The sequence below is a fragment of the Argiope bruennichi genome, chromosome 1, assembly GCF_947563725.1.
Source record: "Argiope bruennichi chromosome 1, qqArgBrue1.1, whole genome shotgun sequence".
In the NCBI taxonomy this organism is placed as follows: Eukaryota; Metazoa; Arthropoda; class Arachnida; order Araneae; family Araneidae; genus Argiope; species Argiope bruennichi.
Genome location: NC_079151.1, coordinates 117,696,318 through 117,723,225, shown reverse-complemented (window position 1 = coordinate 117,723,225; position 26,908 = coordinate 117,696,318). Strand labels below are relative to the sequence as shown.

The window sequence follows — 26,908 nt, the reverse complement described above, 5'->3', positions numbered from 1 at the left end:
TGGAATATAGTGTGTTTCAATAATGATGTATGATTGTAAAAGTTCGATTTTGTCTTAACTTACAAAATTATTTTTATTCAGCATTCACCATTATGCTGACCTTTATTCACATTCATGCTGAATGTTAACGTATGCCGACAATGGTTCAAACGTATTAACCCGCGAACGCGCGCGTCGGGCCTCGGAGGCCCGAGCGCTTGAAAAAAATTCTACAGAAAATCGGTTTTTTAGCGTAGAAACTCAAGTTCCCCAGTAGCTGCGTCCAAGGTCATTTGCCACCTGACCCCAGTCATTCTAGGAATTTCACCCCTCTCGTTTCTTGGAAAATGGAACACCTGCTGTCAGAAACAGCTGAGGGCCTCGAAAGCCCGATGCGAGCGTTCGCATAGCTATTTTTGTAAGCAGTGGAGACGGTCGCAATAATGTCTCGATACTTGAGTTATAAAGAGGAATGCGAAAGATTACAAAAATTATTAGCGGAAGTTTCAACAGATGAAGAATCTCTTAATGAGGAAGATGAAGAAATTGTTGATGAAGAATTAATTAGTGATCATTTATCGAATTCAGAAGAGGAGCTAGATTCAGACAGTGAAGTGTACGTTTGTGAATCCACCGATGATTACGTTGGGAAAGACGGTAAAACGATATGGCATAAAAAGGAGCCAAGGAAAAATGTGAGAACTCCTGCTCACAATATCATTTCAAAACTGCCTGGAAATATTGGCGAAACAAAAAATGTATCCTCGCCAATAAATTCTTGGACATTTCTGATTGATGAAAGTATGATATCAATTATTGTCGAGTGCACGAACATTTTTATTCGATCAATTGCATGTAAATTTGGAAGAGAAAGAGACGCTCATCCTACAAAAATTTTATAGGAGGCATTTATAGGACTTCTCTATTTTGGTGGACTGCACAAATCTTCCCATGTAAATGTAAAGGACCTCTGGGCTACTGATGGAACAGGAATTGACATATTCCACCGTACTATGTCATATAAACGTTTTTTATTTCTGATGAGGTGTGTCAGATTTGATGATGTAAGAGATCGTTCTTCTAGAAGAGAAGTGGATAAACTTGCTCCCATCAGAAATATTTTTGAAATGTTCGTCGCAAATTGTCAAAAAGTTCAAACTCTTGGAGAATATGTGACAATCGACGAAAAATTAGAACCGTTCAGAGGAAGGTGTTCATTTCGACAGTACATGCCAAATAAACCAGCCAAGTATGGAATAAAAATTTTTGCCTTGGTAGATGCGAGAACATTTTATACATGGAACCTAGAGATTTATGCAGGAACTCAACCAGCAGGACCATATAACGTTGAAAATGGCCCAGACAAAATTGTAAAGAGATTACTAGAACCTATTTTCAATTCAGGACGCAACCTAACTGTTGACAATTGGTACACTAGCTATGATTTAGCAAAAGACCTCTTGAAGAAAAAAATTACACTTGTGGGAACAGTCCGAAAAAATAAAAGGGAGCTTCCAAAGGAATTCATTTCTGGAAAAAAACGAGAACAATATTCAACATTATTTGGATTCCAAAAAAATTTGACACTGGTTTCTTACGTACCGAAAAAAAACAAATGCGTTGTTCTATTATCCTCAATGCATAATGATGGTGCAATTGACGCTTCTGCAGGAGAAGCAAAGAAACCAGAGATTATAACATTTTATAACCTTACAAAGGGCGCAGTTGATGTAGTGGATGAAATGTCAGCTACATATTCTACTGCGAGGATAAGTAAAAGATGGCCTATGGTCATATTTTTCAGTATGCTGAATATTGCTACTGTAAATTCTCGAATCATATTACTGTCATCAAATACGCCACCCGTTCAGTATAAGAAAAGAAGTTTATTCATAAAAGATCTTTCTTTAGAATTATTGAAGGATCACCTTCAAGAAAGAAGTATGCAGGCTACTCTTCCCCGTCAATTGCGTAACCAATTGAATTGTAACCACAGTGAAAATTGTGATACTCCCCCGCAAAAAAAGCAAAAAATTTCTAGAAAAAGATGCCATGTATGTCCCAGTACAAAGGACAGAAAATCCCAAATGTGTTGTTCCGCGTGTAAAAAAAATGTATGCGGGGAACATAGCAGCGTTGTTTGTTGCAAATGTCTCTAAAATGTAAGTTTTATTTTAATTTACTAATGTAGAAATAATTTTTATTAATAAATACTAGTAATAATTTATGTCTCATGTATGTTTTGTAATTTTCAGTTTTAAAGAGAAAAGAACCTTTAAACAATTTTAAATATTTTGTACTTAAACTAGTTGTAATTGTGTAAATTGAAAGTGGCATTTATCTGAAAAACATTATTTTATATTTTCAGCAGTATGCTTTTGTGAAACTTAGATTTTCGTTAACGTAAATGTAATTTTATTTGCGTTTTTCTCACAAAAAACGTTTCCGGGCCTGCGAAGCCCGATGCGCGTCTTCGAGTCACAACAGAAGCGCGCGTCTTCGCGGGTTAAATAATTACAAAGTACTGGGTGAGTACAAAATGATGGTCCAAATTTAAAAAATCATATTTTCGAAACTACTGCACATATTACAATAAGTAATACACGGATTTAAAGAGAAATGAATATACAAAGTTTTTTTCAGTTACAAATGGTTGATATGTGACTCTTTTGTTACACGGTATATGACCATTCAATAATGCAGTTCGTTCCAAACATTTTGTAGCATCACCATCACTCTGTCAATCGCTCGGAATGCTTCACAAATGCGTTCTTTAAGTTCTGGCGATGTTTTCGGCATTGGTGGTACTTAAACAATGTCTTTGACGTAACCCCACAAAATTAAATCATTGAGACAAGACATTGTTTACCTTGTAACAAAAGGGTTACACATCGAACATTTGTAACTGAAAAAAAACTTGGTATATTTCTCTTTAAATTCGAGTATCACTTATTGTAATATGTATAGTAGTTTCGAAAATATGATTTTTTTTAAAAATCGGGACCATCATTTGTACCCGATTTTTAAACCCTGTATTTGTTATTTCACTGAAATGTTCGTTAAACGTCGATATTCTCTGATTTCGGTCTTTTAAAATAACACATTTAAGCAGAAAATACTTCCAAAATCCATCTGTGGATTATTCGAAAAAAACTCCAACAAACTCCTTAAGGATGCTGTATTCTTTTAAAACACAAATACACATTTGAATTGTACACAAAAAAGTATAATCAAATCTCGCTCAGCGAGTACTTTTCATAACGAATGATTCGCATAACATGCTATAACTAAAATTTATAAAAAGGCTACTCACATAACGAGCGATGTTTTGTAGAACGGGACATCGAGACCGGTTTGCCTTGTATCAGTTTCCATTGACAGCGTGTTTGAAAAAATCTTTATAAATTTTGTGGAACGAGGAATATGAGCAAGTGCCTGTGAAGCATTATTTGACGAGATCGTGTCTATGACCATCATTATGGGATAAGGAGTAAGAAATAGCGACATACATGAGCTGGGAGAACAATTATAACCAAAGAACTTGCGGATATGTAATCTGTATGGCAAATTTGGGCAGAATAGGAAGAAATAATGGACTCGGCAAAGTTAACAATTTCCAATGAAAAAAAGAATGATTTTTAAAGCATGGGGAATCATTGCATCATACACTGTGAAACATCACCTGAATATGTTAGATTCATTTCACGATAATACTTTATCTCATTTTTGCCAAATTTTGAAGTGTAGCCAAAGTCTAATGCTTTTAGATAATTCTTTTTATTTTAAGACAAGCATGCATTATAAATAATAAATTGCATTTTTATAAATTTATTTAAGTATATTATTTTTGGAAAGAAACATATTATTCTATTTTGCATGGATTACTATGGAAAAAAATTGATTCGTTTAGTGAGTGTTTAATATTACGAGAAAGTACGAATACGAATGATGTTCGTTAAATGAGGTTTCACGTATTTTCTATAGATAGGAGCACACAGGCAATAAATCAGTAATGAACAACTGCAACACTACATAGCGATCAGAGAGAAATAGAACTACCCACATATCTCGATTCCAGTATTCCTTAAACTTAACTTAAACTGATTACTACTCGTCTGCATAACTCTCCATTCGAAGTCTCCGTAACAGGGCATCGAATGTTCTAGAACAAACTGCGAATTTCGAGTCTTAATGGAACTATTGCCAAAATACTCGAATATTCTGGATCTTTCCTTTTTTTTTTTTTTTTTTGAAAAAGTCGCTGCTCTCAAATAGTTGCTAAGAGTCATTGAATTGCGACATCTTTAAATTCCTTTCTAGGAGACTTATTATGCAAGGAAGTATTATTACAGATCCTTAATAATATATGCCATGATCTTGCATAATTTTAATGTAATAAAAAAAACTTGACATTTTGCTTAGGTGTCGTAAAGATAAAGAAAGTTTTCTAAAAAAGAACTAATTATGAAACTCAAAAAAAAACAAAAAACAAAAAAAAAAACCAGACATCGATACAAAGAAATTTCAACTTATTCGACAGACTTAGGTTCAACAACTTAGTTAGTTTAGTTATATTAACGCCCCGTCTTAAAGCAACACTAGGGCTATTTTGGAACGGACCTCGTGATTCTGAACCGCGCTCAGATGACGAGGACGACACCTGAGCTGGAATCCCCTCTCCACACCACACCAGCGGGAGGTCGATAGGCCCTGACGGATTTAACGTGGCAGACCCGCTTACACTACTTTTCTTCGATAGAATCGATTCTCACACCTGAAACCTTCCGGTTCCGAAGCCGAGGCCTTACCACCAGGCCACCGCTGCCTGGTGGTAGCGTAGTCAAATATTCAGAAATGTATTACTTCAAAGTAATGAAGGTTAGCCATTTCGTTCCTATTGTTGTTAGACATCCCTACTTACATGGCTACAAACGATTTCTTGCCCTTAAAATAAAATTAGAAAATACTTGTTCTCAAATATGTAGAACAATTGGAAAACAGAAGAAATACGGTTTCCTTTAAAAACAGTTCGAAGTGCAAGTTGGTAACAGGGTATTTTCAGTCGTATTGCAATTTAAAAATTCTTTACGAATGAAAATAATTGAAGCTTAAGATAAAACATTATTTATTGCGTTTGTATTCTTTTGAAAGTACAGACAAAAAGTTGGTCAATCTTTCAGAGATTTAGCTCAAAATTTGATAAAAATCTGCATTTTAGATTCTACACCTCTGTACCAAATCTTTTCTTCTTAAGTCTACGTTGTGGGATTACGGAATTCGCTTGTAATCGAACGCCAGACAAACTGATATCCTGAGATTGAATTTTGTTCAACTTTTCAATAGAAATCTACAAATGTATTCCAGATTCCATAAACTAATTTCATGCTTCTGTTTTAAAGGGTTCAAGTTATCATTCACAGATAAACAAAAACATAAGCTCAAAAAAGTGTTTTTCGAACTCAGGAAGCTTTGGAACGGAGAAATTCGTAAAAATTTTGAGTTTGAAGTATTTTGCGATTAGAATGCTTTCACGATAGTTAAGGAGTTATATAATTATTCTTAAAAAATTAGCAATAATAAATTCATATTTTTTTTCTTTCCTACGCTGATCACGATTGTTTTGAAATATCAAATGATTATTAAATCTTTAAGGTATTGTTGATACTCATATATTTAGTACTGATATTTGAAAGTTAAACCCCTAAGCAGTAATTAGGTATCATGGAAAAAATTATTAAAATTGAAATAAAACGTAACTATTAATATTTAAAATGCAAATTATAAAGTAAAAAAGCAAAAAAAAAAAAAAAAATTATGATCGTAACTTATAAAGAAAATATTTTCTGATTTAAAACTTTAAGAGTAAGATACATTATATTTAGAGCGTTCCAATGCTATTACATTTAAAATACAATTAATTAAATTATAAATAAAGAATAACCTTAATTTAGTTCTTTTTATTGACTATTTTCTTTATAATTTAAAAATAACTCGAGGGGGAATTCTAAAATTTGTTCAATTTCACTGATGAGAATTTGTCCTTTTTTAAGGATGAACTGATTCAAGAATGAAATTTCAACAGACGTTAAAACTCAATCATACAATAAGTAAGAAAAAATTACATAATCTGACAAATCAAGACAATTAATAACTTAGGAAATTTAAATATAGGAACTTGTTAAAGATCACTGACACAAACTATTCTGCATCATGTATCATATCTCATTTTTCATTATATCTGCGTTTTTAAAGCACATTTTGGAAAATTTCCATCATAAGTATCTTTAGAAGATGGATATATTATTTCGCATATTTTGAGAGCTTCTTCAGTCTAAATTGAAGAAATAATTCTTTTTAAGAGATAATAATATGCACATAAGATTTATATTATATCACTGTTCTTTAATTCAACTGAGAGACTTTTATATTTGCCCACATACGAATAAAATATATGAGAAGAATTGGAAATTTATATGTATATAAGAAACTACAAGAAATTTTACTATTTTGGGGAAATTCATTCAATTTAATATTTAAACTATTTCCTTCTTTTTGTAAAATTGAATTATTGAATCTAGTACAAATTGGTTCAAATTCATTGAACAAGTAGTACAGCGAGACAGCAACAATTTTCATCATAGGTGGCAATAAAAATCATATGCATCCAAAGAAACATTCGAAATGTCATTTTTTTCGGAAATTCAGGAGATATGAATTAATTTCATTTCCATTAAACGATAGCAATATTATTATTCTACAATTTCTTGTCTCATCCTGCAACTAAACTGGTCCTCTGACCAAAAAAAGCAGTTCTTAGTTAAAGATTATATTTATTGTGAACTTGGTCAAACAACAAAATAGATTTGCGACGGTATAGAATCTGGAACTCCTCTTTCGGGCCATGAAGCTTTAATGTTGCCAAAAGATATCACAAATGATGGTCGTATGAATCTCTGTTAATAATAAAGATGAATGTGATATGTATGTGCTAATTATTTCATCTAGAGAAAAGCTGACACACCAAATTTAGCACATGAATACTTTCAAGGTTGCCAATGTATACTGCTGAGCGACTTTTGTTTGAAATCTTAAACAATTCATTTAAAATTTAAGGTAGCCGACAACGTTCGAAGCAATATTTCTGAAAAATTGGATTTTTAAAAACTATTTATGGTTTTTAGATGTATTGTCAATTATAAACACTATATATACAAAAAGATTATTTGGAAATATAATATATTTTGAGAAACAGAAAAATTTGTAGTAAATTTTAAGGAAATTTAACCTAAACGGTTAACACTCTACACAAAATTGTAATGCAGCAATCCTATTTTTCTTTGTACACAGGTTATAGAATATAATGATGAATGAAATGAACCAAAATCTAAGAAACATTTTGAGATGCAAAGAAGTTATGAGTAAAAATGTACGCATATATACATTTTTTCCATAAATTTACAACTTAATTTTTCTAAAAACACCTATAAATGAAAAGGTATTTCACCACCAACAAAACTTTTGGTTCATTTCATTGCCCACCGTATTTAAAACACACGCTGAAATTTTTATGTAAATACCTCTATTAGTTTTGAGATATCATGTTAACGGTGGATAATTTTTATAAAAATTAAAGTTTAAGAAAATTGAAGTTAAAGAAATATTTTAGCTAAAAAATTGTTTAAAATTCTCCTGGATGATAGATCAGACCTTCCTTTTCCTAGAAAATACTATTTTGGAAAGAGGAAAGCCTGAACTACAAGAAATAATAATAAAAGAAGAATTCGTCAATGTGGTCGAAAACCAGTATTTTTAACGTAGTCGGATACCTTAATAGAAAATATTGGCATTTTGGCGATTTCTTTCAAAACTATTACAGTGTGCAAAAGCTTTTTGCATTGTTTTAAAATTCATAAAATATATTTTTAATCATATCAAGTTTTTAGTTATATATTTTTTATCCATTTTTAATTAATTTCGTTTTAATATTTTAAAGGCAATCTACATAAGTTTAATTGCTGAAGTGAGCTTATATTTTTTTCTTTATTGCAGCTAATAATTCGTCCCAGATTTTCTTCTATTTATGATCATGAAAGTAGGGAATTATGGTCTATTTTTCCATGATGTGTAGATTTGTATATCAAGTTTGCTTTCAGTATGCTATTTTTTAAAAATTCTGTTACACTTGTAATAAGGTTTAATTTCACAAACAAGCCATATTGAAATTCGTTTACAGGGCGTTTAAAATAATATCGTTTGTCTCCTTGGCTGTTCGAATATAAGTTAACAAGATAACAGCAAAACGAAGAGAGCTAGACAGATAAAATTCGGTACACAAGTTTTACAGCTATAGTGCAGACGCATTGCAAAGTTTGAGCTAAATCCAACAACAAAGTGTATGTACTTCCAGAGCCTTATAAAGAGGATACTCAAAAATATAATGACTTAAATATGTTAAATTTGGTATGGGATTTTGTGACTGCAAATGTAATTTTGTGTCAAATTTTTGTTTTAATCGTTTGGGAAAATCGACTCTAAAACACAAATTTGATTTTTGGATGATATCAACCGCATACCAGGAATCAATCGCCAAAAAACTCGCCAAATATCATACGATAGATTCAGAAAAAATGTTAACTTCTTTTAATATTTTAAATGCTTTCTCCTTGATAACAGTTTATTTAGTGCCTGAAGGTTTATTTTAGTACCGTAAAGTTTTTGCTGAATCAAAGAATTTATCATTGAATCATCCTGTGAGTTATCAGAAAAAAAAATATCCTCTAATACAAATTAAACTTTAGTACCAAATGATTTTTATTTATGTTCTCTATTTTAAATAAAAATGCTTGGTTGTCTAAACAAAGATTTGTATAAGTTGAAGTTTAAGCATTCACAGTTTAAAATTAAAGTTAACATTTAAGATGAGATGACAGAAAATTAAGTAGATGTCTTGCACATTTAACAAATTGTCATAAGGCTTTGAAAACAGTATATGCTATATATCAAGCAAATTTGAAGTTTAAAAATATTTTGCTGATAGCGCCATCAAGAACAAGCTTCGTGAAATATATAATTGAAACTTTTAGCAATCAATAATAGTTACGAGCTAATTTATCGCCAAATGCAGCTAGAATACAATAAAGGCAGAAAACATGCAAAACTCTAGCTACTTAAATAGTTAAAAAACGGCGAAAAGATTTGATAAATTAGATGTGATTTGTCCGGTAAATACATTTCTAGCATTTCGAATCACAAAATATTAATCTTAATAATTTTTCTGGAATAATAATAGATGGAACATGGAATGATTTTCTCTCTTTCATTCCGATGTAACTAACTCATTTGAAAGAGACTCTTTCACACTTTCTATTAGTTTTTCCTAAATGAGAGAAAAACATATGCACTTCAAGCATCCTGACTGAGTTCCAAAACGTTTGAACTTTAATCCAGATGCACACGGTATTTATAAATCTTTGGAACGACTTTTAAAGTAGAGAGTGATTGAAATTCTACAGCAGGTATTTGGATATCTAAGAAGGATATAACCGCTATGTTGGAGACAAATTTGGTATACATACTTTCCTGGATACAATTTTTATTTTTGATCTAAAAACGTTAATTGGTCGAATTTTAATCGTGGGAGATATGGTATTATATTGCAGATAATTTTCATAAATTCGCATCTTTCATGGAACATCTACCTATTCAGTTAGTCATGTAGCAACTCATTACAAATTGATTTCACGGGTCTCTCAGAAATCTTTTAAATCACTTTAAAGCCAACAATGCTTTTTTTACATTTTTGGCTTAACAATTGGTTTAACATTTGACGATTGTTAGGGAATTAAATTTAATTTGATTAACAATTGAATTAAAATGAATGCATATCAATTGATCTAAAAGATAAGCAATTTATGAGTTTATCCAATTACTGAGCTTAATAGATATGCAAAATAGAGCATGTGGTATTTCTTATTTATTTTCAAAAACATGGACTTATTGAGCTAAAATTGTAAATTTTCATTGACATCATTCGCATGAAATGGCGTTTTTCTTAATCTCTTAATAAAATTAAATCACCAAAATCTAAAATGATGGTCGCACCAACATGCTGCCGAAGGCATCTATTAAAAGGTATCTATGTACTTCATATAAATCCATTCATGATATCTAATAACTAATCTTCGAAGGCAGCTAATAAAATGTATTTATGTATTTCATATAAATTCATTCGCAATATCTATACAAAGCCTAATTAGGGATAGAAGAAAGAGGCTAAGATATTAGGTGAACCTTAAAGAATATAATACTGAAGAATCATAATCTTTTTGAATTAATAAAGCGTTCTTCAAATCAGTCTAGGGTATAGACATCTATATAATGCAGTTAATGGCATTTCATGCTTCGAAAAATGGAGGGAATATTTCAAATCATTATGCACATTATCAGATAAAATAGGGTTAAATTCCAAGGTCATCCTTCAGAAATACAAGAATCTTGAAAACATCTGAAGTTGAAGAGGAGTGCTCTGAATGACTGTGAGAAGGGTGGGCGTGGGAGTTGAATTATTGACAAACTCATTCCCATACCAAAGAAGTTTTTATATTCTTATCTGGCATCAGTCGATACGGGAGCGCATGGAAATCAAATAAAAGAATGAATTCTTTAAATGGAACTGCAATAAAGATTGAACCACACACACATAAAAAAAGATAATATTGATCCACTGGAGTTTCCAATGCTTTTATCTCAAACTTTATTTTTATAGACATCCGTTTTTAACTTTTTTTAAAAATCGATTTTTATCATAGAATGATTTGCATGAGCGCCTAGAAACTTTTCTAAATTCTAGTACTTGGTCACGTGGTCTTGGCGCAAGGACACATTAATGACGGCGCCAAACAGTCACCGAGGGTTCGATCAACCACCGCTGTCCATTATGGGAAAGAACAGTTTCTAAAAGCAGAAATGGGATCCAAGCGATTTATTTTACCTGCACCATTGGTCACGATTATCTTTATGTTTGCTTAATTTATCAGAAAGGAGGTTTGAATGCTTTGAAATTTAAGTATTTGAAAGAATACTTGGTAAAACAAAATTTTCATTTGTTGTTTTTTATGACTCATTTTTCGAATACAAAAGATATCATTTTTCTTTAATTATTTTGGGTATCTACTATATTGCTTCAGCAGTAATATTTTTCTCTAGGTGATCGATTTTATAGATTTTATTAATTTGTATATCTACTTTCATAATTTTCCCCATTTTTTTTTCTTTCGTTGATTTTGGAAGTGTTTTGGTAAATACTAATACAATTCGCAATACTTTTAACAGAGATAAAATAGAATTATTTAACCAATTTTGCCCAGAATTCAAGGGTATAGTAAGAATTTTTTTTTCCATAAAAATCATTGAGATGCTAGAAGAAAATGATTTAAGACGATTCAAAATCTAGCTCATTTTATCGTATTATGATAATGATTTATTATTAAGTAATCTTTAATTTAATAATATATAATTTTTAAAATTTACTCTTAACTACCCAATACGATTTGTGCACAGGAAAAAGTATTTAACCCTTATCGTGGCAAGATTGTTTTTTGAAAAAAAGCAAAAAAAAAAAAAAATGTATATAGGTAGCTATACATTTTCTATAGTATACCTCATTTTGTATAGTATACCATACATACAACTTTATAAAAATTATTTTATAGTGGTAGTATATTTTTATAAAGTTGTATGTATGGTATACTATACAAAATGAACATAAGGGTTAATATCGAAACTACGCACTTGGGTGTAAACACAGTAATTATAGCAATAGAAAATGCAATTGTGAAATGCAATTTTTCTCAATAATAAATATTTTTACATGAAATTTATAATTGCTACAAACTTATTTATTTGGTAACTAGCACAATAAACATTTTTAATGGATCTGATTGACATCCTTCAGGTCCTGGAAGCTCTAGGCAGCTGCCTAATTTGCTTTCCTGAATGTTTATCCTCCACTGATCAAATATGAATAAGGACCTCTTCGAGTATATCATTCGGGTTCAAACAGTGATAGAGATTTTCAATTTGTATATCAAAATAGCTTCATGCGATTTTTTATTTAGATTTTGAATAGCTTCATGCTATTTTTTATTTAGCTTTTGAATAGCTTCATGCTATTCTTTTATTTAGCTTTTTTTATTTTGAATTATAGTATATCCTATACACTTATGAAGAAATAGACAAGTATTGTAATAAATACTTTAACAGAATAGAAACTTAACAAATATCTACAATTTTGGAATAAAAGAAATCCTTTGCTAGAATATTTTTCTTTAATTTTGTTTTAAGTTCTTGAATTGAAATAAGAATGAATATATAGTCAAATAGATACTTTTGGTATATAGATTATATTATAGATATAGATTATATTATATTATAGGTATATTATAGATTATATATTTAACATCAATATTCAGTGTTAATGATAAAATTGTATTCAAAATTCAAAATTACATCTATTGCATTTTTGTTATCTCATTAAAATTTTGAATTCGTGTTAAAACTTATTTTCATTATTTTCTTATAGTTTGTTATAAAAATCAAATACTTTTATTTGTAAGCAAGGAACTAAATGTTTAATGTTTCAAGAATTTTATAGCTTTGTCATTTTTTTCGTGGTATGTATAATAAAAAAAAACATAAATATGTATTTACCAATTCAAGAATATAAAGAAGTTAGAATATAAGTTATTAAATTAGTTACTTAATAAGTTACATAAGTTAGTTTATTAAATTAATTTTTTAAAATGGGAAACTAAATTGAACAAACATTAAAATGGGATTCATATTAATATGCACTACATGGAATTGCAAAATACCTAAATATGTCACTTTTCATGACAGCAATACTTTCTCTTTAGGTAATTTCTTATAAAAGAAAGCAAAAAAAAAAAAAATGGAATTGCAACGAAACAAACACGAACCGAAAGACCTTTTATGTTAGAAATTCCAAAATTTTATAACTTATGATTTACCATGAAATATTTATAAAAACGAAAAATATATCTCATACAATTAAACAAATAAATATAGTCGGGACATAATTAAATATAATAAATTTAATTTTTAATAAACAACGGATTACAGATAACTATGACGTTGCATTTGAAACACTACTATATAATTCGATAACTTTATATAATTCAGCAAAAATGTTTGCGAGCATTTTACACTAGAACAAAAGAATGCAGGTATGTTACTAATACGAACAGAAATATGCTTCGAAAAATGCACACATATTTATTGAAATGAAGAAACTATATTCATGTAATTAAGCAATTTTAAAAGGTTACCCATTTTCATTTTTTTCACATCTCAACAATTTATTTTCTTTGTTATTGTAACGTTCTCCTACATTACCTCAGATAATCCAGGCTCAACTACTTAAAATATTTTATAAGGAGGAAAAAAAGGATTTATAAAAATCGATTTCCATAAAAAAATTTGCTACCAAAACAATTATCTTATGCATTCAATATATGCATTACGGTTTAACCATCTGGAGGAAAGAAACAAAAATAACCTATTCGCTAGAGCGCAGACGATATTTCCTGCGACGCGACTGAATCTCAGTTTCCTTTCCGAACACGTTTCAGGTGCTCTCGAACTTCCTCAGATCGTTTGCTCGGACGAAGAGGAGTAGGAGGAGCAGTAATGGGAAGGTGTTTTTCAACAGAAGCGATCGCAGCGCCGGGGGTCGTGCAGTGGCAAAGTGATGGAGCTTTGATTCCAGCCAGCAGACGACTATGTGAAGACCGCCCGCGAAGGGGGGTGCACAACAGTCCTTTTGCTCATGTGCCTACACATTTTCACTGTCATTCAACTACCCGTCCTCTTAGTCCAATCACGGACAGCCTCTTAATTCGTACAACAACACTAAAAAACAATCGTATATTTTCTTGGTCGCTGTCCTTTGTCTGTGCGTGGTTCTTTGGTTTAAGTGTTCGTTGTTTGTAAAAAGTCTAGTAGAGAGAAGATTTAGTGTGAATTTCTTTATTTTGTTTCGAGCGTTTGATTGTCGTTTGGTTTTTCACTGCGTGCCGCATCGAATGCACGTGGCCTAGTGTTGTGGAATACAAAACAAACATTTTGTACAGTTCTTGTTTATCTCTTTCTGGCGCGCACACCATGTCAGCGAGAAAAAAATCTGGGTGAGTTCTGGTTTGTTGTTGCTTTTTCTTCTGGTAGAGCTTCTGCTAGAGGCCTAGACAGCTGCTTTATTTGTGAATACATTAGTGTACTTTAGCCATCAAGATCGTTTCCAAAGCATGTGCTTTTTTTAAAAAGAAATACAAACAGTATTCTTTTTTTTTTAATTTTGAAATGATTAGCAATGAATGGCATCTTGTTTGAGCATGTTGTATAGAATACTGGGAGAGAGATCGGCAGATCGTTCCAGTTTTTCTTAATTATATTTATATATTATCAGCCCAATATACCAAGAAAAGAATTTCTATTTTTTTTTAAGCATGCGGGAAACTGCCAATTAGGTATTTGTGTCGTTTATGGAATGTTTTTCTATTATTTCAGCCACAAAAATGTCAATTATGCAAAAAGATACAAGTGAAATGTTATATGTCGATTAAATAAGAATAGATTTACTCAGATGTCGACAGCATTATGTACTATATAAATACATAATTTATATATATTTTTAAAATCAAATTGAGCATTAAAAATACCATGTAAACAAATACCATTTTGGACTTCATGCTGTATGTATTTGACATTTAAATATGACATCATTCTCATTACATTTTACTTAACCATTAGAACAATAAACATATATACGGCATAGGTGTTAGGAATATAACGTAAATATAAAGAACATGAGACAACGTGGCAATAAAAAAAAAGAAATTTATGCAAACAAACAATGCATCGATATTTATTACATTGAGTTTATTGCTTTTAAATATTTTATGATAATAGAAATTGCATAAGTGTGGGAAAATATTTAATTTTATAATTTCAAAAGATATTCATATATTTATACATATATTAGTTAAAATAAAGACTACATTTATACATCTAGTTAATATATTATATTTTTTAGACAAAATACTAGAGTATTTAAATCTGGTTAGCATATCATATATTGTCATTTTCACTTGACGAAATGATATTTTCTTATAAACTTTATATAAAGATGATATTTGTGCAAAATATTCATTTTAGAACAAAGGACATACTTCCATTTGTTTAGGATGAATTATAGCATAGCCGTTTCGACTAAGTATTTATATGATTCCCTATAGTATAAAGATATATTCCCTACAGATATTTTTTTTTTATTTGTTCAAAGGAAGAAAAAATACTGAACATTTTTTTCATGCCTTTCATTACCTTTCAAGAAATGAGGGGATAAAACATTGCTCAATTATCTTTTATTGCCTGCTAAAAAAAGCTAAAAACCTTAACTGAAAAGATGTTATTTAACTTTTTAAAACTTTAAATTAATTTTATTTAAAAGTGTATTTGTATAATCATTTGATAAACAAAACTTGAAAAATTAAAATGAAATTAAATTAATTGAGATATAGAAAATTCATTTAACAAAAACCTAATTGTAAGATATGCCATTAAAAATTGCTTAAATCACTACATAAATGTAAAACAAAATTTCAATGAAAATATCCTGATACTTGAAGCACAAATATTTTTGTTTGTGTTTAGGACACATTTATTTCAAACATCACAACTCCCTCTCTAGTGAAAAGTATTCTTATTGAAATTTCCCCTTGCAATTAATTTGAATTTACCTCTCAAAAAAAAGAATTTCCCCTAAACAAACAATTCCGTAGAGTCACGTGACCGCCTAGGAGCATGGCAGGGGAAAATCTCGAAGGTTATTGCGACATTGAAAGTATCGATTAAATGATCATGACTCACTGTTACAAAGTCACCCGTACGCCCAAGGCCTCAATTAGTCCCCGAGATCCGAATCACTTAAAGTTTAATGAGCAGAACAATGTTTTTTCGGCTCATCGAGTTCGGAAAATCAGAGCAGACGATTTGATTTGCGCAGCGGAAGCAGTCTTTCTCTACGGCACATGCTCATTGTTTTATTTAAAAATAAGGGTTTTTTTGTCAAAGCAAACGATTTTTCAAATACACATTCTATTTTTAACAAAAAAATTAAAATTGAATTTATTATTTCTATGTATGTAGTATAATACATATCTCTCTCTAGACGATTGGTAGACTTCAAACAAACAAAAAATAATTATAGTATTATAAAGAAAATTCTCAACTTTTCAAAATATAAAAGCTAATTAAGTATTTATTTTATTAGAAATTTAGCCGGATTTAATTAGAAATTCAGATGTATTTCTACCCTATCCTCAGTGCATATTATTAACAAAAAATATTTTAATATCATATGAAAAATCAAAACTCTGCCTTTTCAATAAGCCAAATTCCTATTTGTGCAGTTTTTTCTTCAATTTGTATTTTTTTTAAAAAAGAAGCAGATGTTTTTAAAATACAATAAGACTCTTATCAATTCTACCATTGTTTTTTGAAATTTATGTTTCATATCGTTTCTATTTTTTTATATTAAAATTTGTTATTTAATTCTTCCTGATATAACTGGAAAAACAGCTAATATACATTTCATTTTCAAGTGATCGAACTAAGGGCAGTTAGTTCTTTAAGTGGTGTAGTTTACTAAAAGGATATATGATAATTTTTATGAATTTTATATTAAAAATATTATACATGGAAGTAAATTTCGAGACCAACTAATTATAAATACATGAGTACTCAAATATTTTAACTCTTCGTTTTATTTCTGCAAATAATAAGAATCTGATATGTAGTGAAGAAAATATATTCAAAATTTCAACATTTTCGAAATGCTTTATCTAGTTTCTTTATCATGTGTTAATACCGTATTTCATTGAAAATTAATCACTTTAGGTGGCAGATGAATTATTTATGAATTTCTGGAATACGATGCTATAAATGGTAATATTTACATTAGGCAGGTAATTATTGGCTTTTATTATCATTCATAATTGGTCACCGAGCAGCTGATTCGCGGGGATTATTGGTTGGACATAAATTCAAATAAATCTCATTTAGATTATCTCTATAGAATTTGATCATGATTGCTTCAATGACGTAATTTGATGCATCAAATAGCGACAGATATTAAAGTTGGATTATTTTAATATATTTCACTTTTTTTTGTTTATTGTGCAAATAGGCCTTCCTATTGGAGTTCATGATTTCATTACTTCGTTAAAAACTTAAGTATCTAAGTAATTTATCTTGTATTGTACATTTTCATTCACATATCTTTCTATTCATATAAACTGGTCAGATAATAAGCTGTAAGATTAGATAAGATAGAAACAGATAAGGTAATTTTTAGCCCTTAGCCTTCAACAATGAAATTAAAACTATATAAACAAAACCAAATAATACACCTTGAATTTAATTGAAAAAAAATAAACTCGATTGTTGAGAAACTCTGCAAAAAAACTTTAAAAGAAATTTAATAAAATTTAGAGAAAACTTTCATAATAAAACTAGCATTAAAAATTAATTAGTCCTTTAATGATGTAAATATCAATTTTAAATAACTATAATTTGATGTGTTATTTTAAGAAAAAAATGACAAAAAAATTTCCCTAATGTGCAAATTTTTATACTTCAAATTTTTTGCCAAATTTGGAGGCCCTATGTAAACGATCCGTCTGCCTGTTTCAATAGACACACACACACACACATACACACACACACACACACACACACACACACACACACACACACACACACACACACACACACACACACACACACACACACACACACACGCACACATCATTCTTTATTAGTAGTAAAGATCAATAAGTCAATGCGTAGAAGCAAATAGTCATAAATTGAAGTTCCAATAGCCTTTGTTAGAAAACTCTGATCTTTTATATATTTTTGTTGCCTAATAGGTACACGTTAAATATTAAATACATATATTTAAAATCTATTTCTTAAGTTTTCAAATAAAACCTTGTTAAGTTGATATTTATTTATATGTATAACACAATTGTAAAATAAAGTGAAGGTTTGGATTTCTCAACCATTCCCCAGTCGAGAACTCTTTTTAAGAAATAGACGTTTGTAAAAATCCGAAATATGAAACCTCTGTCAATAGGGTAAAATTCCGTGCATAAGTTTTGGCGCTTTTGGCAACTTGTTTACCCTAAAGCCACCAAATTTGGCATAAATAAACAACAGTAGACAGTATGCCTCTAAGAGGTGTTTTTAAAGTTAAATTCAAATTTTTATTGCCAAAAAAATAAGAAAATTTTTTGCTCTTTTCTAGATAATTTCCGAAAATATTACAGCCCCAAAAGGACTTTTACATCATCCAAAAATATTTTTTTAGTGAAACTAACGTTTTTCAAATGCAATTTTCTATATTTTAAATCAATTCTAAAATGAAATTTTAATCGTATTTTCCAATAGTAAATCTAATTGATGAACTGAAACTCGATTCGTTTTCATTGTTATTACTAAACGTGTTATTTTTTTTCTTGTCTGTTTTTTTTATTACTGATGATTAAGAAAAATAAGGTTTATTTTCCAAGTTGAATAAGTTCCGGATAAGGCATCTTTTTAATAAACTTTTTGAAATTCGGTTGTATTTGTAATTAAACTGCATGATCAAGCAATACCTAAAAATAGCCCATCTTAGCACATTTAAAAATTTTTAAGTACGCTATGCTTCAAATACTGATGCTATATCCTGTGATATAACTGGATGTGTAGAGATAAGACATAAATGGTTAGAGATAAGACGTAAGATTAAATATTTTATTAACATATAACACAAAGAACAGACTGGTTATGGCTTCCAAAGCAATATTTCATGAAAATTTGAAGTAAAAAATTATTTAGTTGAAGATACTATTGATATATAGTTACATAAAATATTTAATTGAAATTTTCAACAACCTTCATTACTGAACCAACTGGTCGCAGAATGAAATTAATAAATGATAAAAATCAAATCATTTGTTTGATTAAGATTACAATTAAAAATACTTATTTTGCCATTTCAATTAAATTGTGAATGTCAAAATGATTATTGTAACAACTTCTGCTTAATATTGTCCAAAGAAAACATGACAATGTCTGCTCTGAATATATCTTTCTTCGTCAATTTTTCAATAAAAATTCAGTTCAAAATTTATTTGACTTTTTAATTTTCCCATATATTTCTTTATAACTATTGATTTATGCCATCCAAAGAATTTTCCAAACCAGAAAGATTTTTTTGATAAAGAAAGGAATACCAAATCGATAAGGTTCTTCAAACTTCTCATTTTCCGTAATGTTACAATGTTGATAGGAAAAACAAGTCTTACAAATCGATTGGCATAAAATGATATTTGCTTTTTTTTAGAATCGAACTTCGAAACATTAACCTGAAACCCCACTTTTCCTCTCTCTTAAACCATTTATAGAGTTTTACATGAAATTTTAAAAATTTCTGTAACAGATACCAATATGTTACTAATATCTACAGCACATGCTAAATGCTTTAAGAATATAATTCCTATTCGAATACAAATTCTGTTATACATGTGTGATAATTCCCCCTCCTTTTTACCCCCCCTCCTTTTTTTTAATAAATACATTTAAGAATACTAATAAGAATTCAATATTTAAATAAAATCAGCACAATTAATTTATTGGCAGATGTAAAATTATCGTTTAATTCATATATTTAAATTCGTGTTCTCCGTTTTATTCTCATCTATTTATAAAAACATTAAACCTGGAGATAAAGAAGGCCATGCCTACGTCATAAAATTCAATATCGAAACATTTAATATTTCATTGAGATCATAATAACCATTGACCATTTTTCGGTTCTTATCTAATCAAAATCATGCTCTGCTTAGTTTATTTGTGTTTTTTAAAGAAAACATAATTTATTTATCTTTGTAAAAATACTCAGATTAATTTTTTATGTCTCGATAGCATTTAAAAGTATCATTTAAATTATAATGTCACTTTAACAATATAAATATTTTTTGACGATATTAAAAAGAGACGAAGATTGTAGGTCTGACAGGAAACAGTAGATGTTTATTGTAGTATATAATAGACAACAAACTGTCGATATATAGTAGTTAAAAATCATAAAATATTTAAGTAAATTATTTTAATTAATTAAAATGGTTTTTATTTCTTTCTTCTTAAAGTTATTAACAAAACTTATTTAAAGATGTAGAAATAAAATTCGAAAAACTTTTAGTAAAATAATTCGGTAAATCATGGCTAACTTATCGAAAAATCGTTTTTTTATGAGAATTATGAAGAAATTTGCATGTGTTCACTCGAAGTCACAATCAAATAACAGATGTAACAATGCGCATCATCTAATGTACACACTAAATTACACACAATCATATCGTGTTTTGACAATTCCATCTTTTTCTTCTAAAAGAAATACAATGAATTTCAAATTTAAATTGACGAATTAGTCCTAATTGCCTTCATTTTACAGTACACATAATTATTAATCCTAATTATGTTTTTATTGCTTCCAGTGCTTCTGGGATAATAATCTTATCTAAAGTGTATTTTTACACTCTGTTTTGAATAAGCTCAAGGGATTATTCGATATATCCGCGATGTTGGTAGATGTACTTAAAGCTGACCAACATAGTGGAGATACTGCTACAATATTGTACTAACAGACTTAATATTCTAATAAAGTTAATAGAGTTAGAGTTAGTACTAACAGAGTTACAATTAAATTTTAAGTTTTTGAAGTATCATTTTGTGTGTGTGTTTTTTTTTCTAAAAACATTTTTGCTTACTTTAATTTTAACTCAAACCTAATGCATTACATTTCTCCAGATTCACACGGCTGTGTGTTGGAGATAAAAAAAAAAAGCAACAATCTTTTAAAAACTTTCTCAGTTAATCGATTATTTTAATCAAATTTTGTATTCAAAGAGACGTTTTAAGAGCCTTTTGACAATTAATTTGAAAAAATATTTCAATGTGTAACACAAAGTTTTACCCAAATTTATAGTGGTGTCTATCTCATTTCTACATTGTTAAACATGTGCATGTTTCATTTCAGCTGGAAAAAAATACAATCTAAAATTTTATCTCGGTTCATTGGTTCTATTAATTTTATTTAGTAACTAGCCGCCTTTGGCGACCAGCCAGTTCGCCAGTATTACCGCTCGCTACAATTTTCAATTAAATATTTTAAGTAACTTGTATCTTAATAGCTTCTCAAACAAAACATTTTTAATCTTCAAATTTTGATAGTCATACTAAACTTATACTGTTATTTAGATCGTTTCGTTCAATTTACTATATATATTTTGCTAATTTGTTGTCATTTCCGATCAACTTTAAGTGGAAATTATGAAATTGCAATTAATATAAAGATATTTTTTAATAAAAACCAAGATTTATATTGTATTTATCATCTTTATTGTTATTTATTTATTATTATTATTATTAAATATGAGTATTGCAAACAGAATCGCTCGGTATTTAAGTCTTATGTGAACTACAAAATATTTTTCATAATTTATGTAATATCTCAAGCAATAATTCAACAAAAATTTCTCAGATTCAGCATAAAATTTAGTTTTTAGTTTTGCTTTCAAAAGGATTGAAATGAAATCAATAAAAATATTTTGCTTCGGCCTATAAATATATTTCAAAAATTATGAAGTCTAAATTTAATGCAGTAAGGTATCATATTCTGAGAAATATTCTGGACACACCAAATTTTAAATAAATGAATGAATGTTTCTATTTTCCACGATCAACTAAGACATTTATGAAGTTTTGAATTTAAAAATTTAAAAAAACTCAACATTTTCATAATATTAGGCCAATTAATCTTGAGAAACCTGCTTGGCGTATTTTCTTTGAAACGATCGATGGAAAATCTAAAATTGTCCTTTTTTTATTGAATAGTGATATTCAAATTTTCATAAATCAGTCAGTTTAAGTGATTGATTTAGTTGATTGGAAATTAACTCTTTTTATTTAAAATATTAGTGTTTCAAGAACATTTTGTTATTCGTGATTTCTACAGCAGAAGCTTTATGTAAAATCAAAAATTCGTTATTTATTAGAGCATTTATTGAATCAAGTTACATAAAATATAATCATTTTCCATTTAGACCATTTTAGCAGATCTGTGTCTTACTAAAGGTTTACAAATTAGCTGTGTGGCCCTGATTTGAATGGATATCCTGTTCATATTAAACAAAACTTGCCTTAAAATAAAACTGATTTATTGGATTAATAATATAGAGAGTGTAAAAGATCATAAAATAATTTTTCTTGAATTTATTTTTTAGAAAAAATAATATTTCATATTTGTTTCATTTCCTACAGACACGTGCCGAAAATTATATTTTTGCAGATTTCATTTCCAAAAAGATTTAATTTATTTTTAATTGGATCTTTAATCAATGCGATGGTAACACTTTGAAAAAAGTTAATTTTTTCCCATGAATGCGAAACGTGCTCGTGCAGCTTAATTTTCTTTATTTTGTACGAAAAAATATAGTTAAAATATTCATTTAAAATTTCATTAAAAATAGGAATTTAATTTTAAGGTTAAAACATTGGTATCATTTAAAAGATAAATTTTTGATCTTTAACTTCATGTAAAAATATTTTTTGTGCGGTAATATTTTTGGAAGTTATAGCAGAAACACGCCAAACTTTCGCTTAATTTTTAAATAAATAAAATTATAATTAAAAATTCGAAAAAATAACCCCCAGATGCACATTCCCGGCCTCCAAGGTATACACGTGCCAAATTTGGTAGCTGTAGGTTGAATGGTCTGGCCTGTAGAGCGCCAACACACACACACACACACACACACACACACACACACACACACACACACACACACACACACACACACACACACACACACACACACATTCACACGCACGCGCGCGCATACACACATTGAGCTTTATTATAAGTATAGATATGCTCTTGATAGAATAGCATTTTAAACAAAAAAAATACATTTCATAGTTCTATGACTAACACTAATCGAGTTATGATACTTTGAATTCCTTATTTTCTGGCAGACAAGGCCGTCTGAAAGGACCGCATTACGTTGACTGTTTTATCTTCCTTATAGTTAAAATTTAGTGAGTTAATGATAGTTAAAATTTTCTAGAACCTCTAAAATGGAATGATAATCTAGGCTTCCAAACCCAATGAGTTTTTGTTGCAAGAAAGTGGAATTGTTTAAAATGTTAGAATGTCAAGAATGTCGCTAAATATGACAAATTGTACTGGGATCTGGTGAAAGTTAGTAAATTTTAAATACTTTAATGAGCAGAAACGAACTGAAACAGGTACAGGGTTACAATTTGAGCTTATACCTATATATATATATATATATATATATATATATATATATGCGCAATACAACAGTCTTAGTGATGATTCCAAATCAGTTTAAATCAGATCTTTGCCAGGAAAAGAAGAAAAAAAGCTTTGAGAAAAAGTTTTAGATTTCGACCGATTTTGAGATGAAAAAAAATCATCGTTTTTCTAACTATTGACGTATGCGTAACCTGATAGTCACGTGATTGTTTCAAACCGGTTTAAACATTTTAATGACTTAAATTAATTTAAGATAATCCATGAACTAAAGATATATTAATACTCTCACAAAATAACTTGAAATTTGCGATAGCAGATCTCAATAATACATTTTTTTCTCATAATAATAAAATCAAAAATATTAACCTTTTTTTAAATTTTAATATTAAAAAATGAAGTTTGTTTTAAAACTTTCCAACGGAATTTTCAACTGTTACGTCGTATATTACAGACTTGTGGCTGACGGTATAAAGTGTAATTGTCCTATCAATCCGTCTCAAAGCGATAAATAACAGATCCAATTACTCTTGTCCGACAGCTCTGTCTCGAGATGGACATAACGAATAAGACGGCAAAGGATTAAGTAGGACGTATTTCTATCAAAGCGAGAGACAAGTTGAACCACTTGAGAGTTTTTTATGGCATGTTTATTGCCCAATCCTTTATTCTGAGTTCGACCTCCCCTGTATTCTTTTATTCCGAGGCCATTTATGGTTCTTATAAGTATTGCCCCATGAAGTTAATAAGGCATTTCTGGGGAATTCCTTATTATTCCAGAACAGGCACAACTGGGGTGTAGGGCGAAAATAAATGGTTCGTTCGGAATCTTCCATTATTGAAATCGGAGATGTTTGAGTGTAAACACTGTGGAATTGTAGCAATAACAAGTTCTTGAATATAATAATTTAAAAAACATTGCATTTAATTTTTGCAGGTAATATTTGAATTCATCAACAATCTTACGTATTTTGTAGTACATTCAATCTTAAGAACTAAAATACAAATCACTCTATCCCTCTATTCTCTTTAAAGGGAGAAAAACTTCTATAAGTACTGTGGTTCATCTCAATACCGATTTCCTATCGTTGCGCATGCGCAGTGAAACTCGTATTCATTTCTATTATACGGTGAGTGAAGGAAAGAAATAGATACTAATTATTCAGTTCCAGAGATGTTAGAAGAATAGTTTTACATGCTTTTACAAATAAGAATAATTGTTCGCGAAATTTAAATTTGAAAATAATTTTTTTAAAAAGGACATAAAGTACAATAATTAAGTTAAAAATATTTTAATATAAACTTTTCTAGAAAATAAATGCAATAAAAGCTTTCCTATACATTATTTTAGCCCTGTTTAGTTATTTATAATAAATATCTGTATTTATTATAAATGAGAGGAATATTACAATTAAGAAATTAATTTTAAAGCATTGACAAAATTTACTAAAAGTAGTAAATGCTTAATCAAATTTTCCTTCTTTAAATTTATCTATTGAAGGCAAAAATCTCATTGTTTTTATTAGTTAATAATTAAATTACTTCAGATTAAATTTTTAAAAAACACACAAATTGTGAGTAATCTTGGAATGCATCACTGAGCAATTTAACAAAAATTAAAACATTCCTATGTCTTAGCAAAATGATTGCAAAATTGCTGACTTTTATGTTGCCAATAATTCATAACATTCTCAAGCAGTACTGTACACCAGTGAATTAACCCTTTCTAAGGCCGTAGGAAGTAGGCTTTCCACCAAATTTATCAATATTTGTACGAAATTATGTAGGTTGGCATAAGTTCTGACAAATCTTTTTAGAAAGACAGAAACTTAGATGCTTCAGTTCTTTATCTCACGCAAAATGATGTGTCTTGGTTTGTCACTTAATTATTAATTAGCCAAATTAATTAATTAATCAAATTAAATTTGTCTAATAAGCTAAATGAATCCCTTTTCTTATTCTAATTTCAATCCTAAAAATATTTTAACATAATATGACTAGAAAAAAATGGACCTTTAATAGGTTAAACCATAAATATAAAGTAAAAATTATTAAAAGGCATACTATTTTATTTTTGTATACTTGCTTGACTTAGATATATTCATTTGAAGGCTAATTAAAATAAGCTTTCCCTGGGCTTCTCTGTTAAATAATATTTTTTAGAAATTTGGGAATTTAAATAAAGATAATTTTAAATCTAGTATAGTTGAAACAGTGCAGGAATAGGAAAGGACTTGAATAATTTTGAGATTTCAGTAAGGGACTATAAACAAAAGAAGTCAGATTATCTCAAATTAAGGTGATTAAATAGAATACTTTTAAGCTGTGCACAAGTATATGAAAATAAATTATTTTCTGAAACATAATACAATTGATACATTTGACATTCTCAATAATACATACATACATTTTGGCTTCCTAATTGATATCTTGTTGTTTTTTTTTAATTAAGTGCGGAATGAATAAAATTCTCTCTGATGTCGCGTTTACTGGTTTGTTAATTACTAAAGAATCATACATTTATTTAGATTAATTAACCTCTTATATTTTGACATCTAAAATGCTCGATTTCTCTTTTTATGATTTCATTTCTGTGCTAGAAATGGATTATCATGTTGTATTTTTGTTTTCTTTTCCTTTGATAAATAAAATAAATTTTTCTTTCACGCTCAGCATAATTCTGATATGCCGAATTAAGTAATTAATATGCGCCAAATATTGGTTAAATAATATGAAAATGACATTTATCATTAACTGATAAACTTGTAATCCTTACACGAACCACCGGGGATTGAAATAAATTACCTTTATACTGTAGAATACTTTGAAATTAATTTGAGTTAAATATGTGATATTAAATATTTTTGAAACCATTTCTAATCGCAACAAAAAAGATAAAGCTGATGTAACTCTGAATCAGTTTGAACTAGAGCTTGTGCCTCTAAGTTTTTATAGTACTGCAACGGTTTTAATTTTGTATCTAATGTGATTAATGGCTATAATGTGGCATTGGATCTAACATGACTAAAGATTTAAATATAATATTAAATAGTAAAGTGTAAGTGTTAATAGTTAAGACCTATTAACACAAGATAATGCATAATACTTGATGATGTTGCATATCGCTCACAATTTTGTATGCCACACAATATCGTGAAGATCGATACTTAGTAGTAATTTATAACATCTTTCGTTATTTGAACTAAGCACAAACTTTGCTGAAGAACCTCCATACAAAGCAAAGTCATTATTATAGGAAAAGCAAGTTAAACCGGCGGAAGTCATTTTAGAGAAATTTTCTGTATATTCCTAATTAAAAGTGTTTCTCTCCTCTTCCAGGACGAAATTGTAGATTTTAAAAAAGGCGTTGAACGCCACGAATACCCAGAGTTTCATTTGTAATAAACATTTTGTGATTTATAGAATAGTGAAGAAAGGCAAGTATGAGTCCAGAACACTTTTTTCACGATA

At 29.2% G+C, this 26,908-nt stretch overlaps 1 protein-coding gene across 1 annotated transcript; it reads left to right on the top strand.

Moving 5' to 3' along the window:
- Positions 1–1,019: 1,019 nt before the first annotated feature.
- LOC129974863 (piggyBac transposable element-derived protein 4-like) lies at positions 1,020–2,138 on the top strand. The gene has a single exon (XM_056087633.1). It carries the CDS (start codon positions 1,020–1,022, stop codon positions 2,136–2,138), a length of 1,119 nt encoding a protein of 372 aa, XP_055943608.1.
- Positions 2,139–26,908: the final 24,770 nt, after the last annotated feature.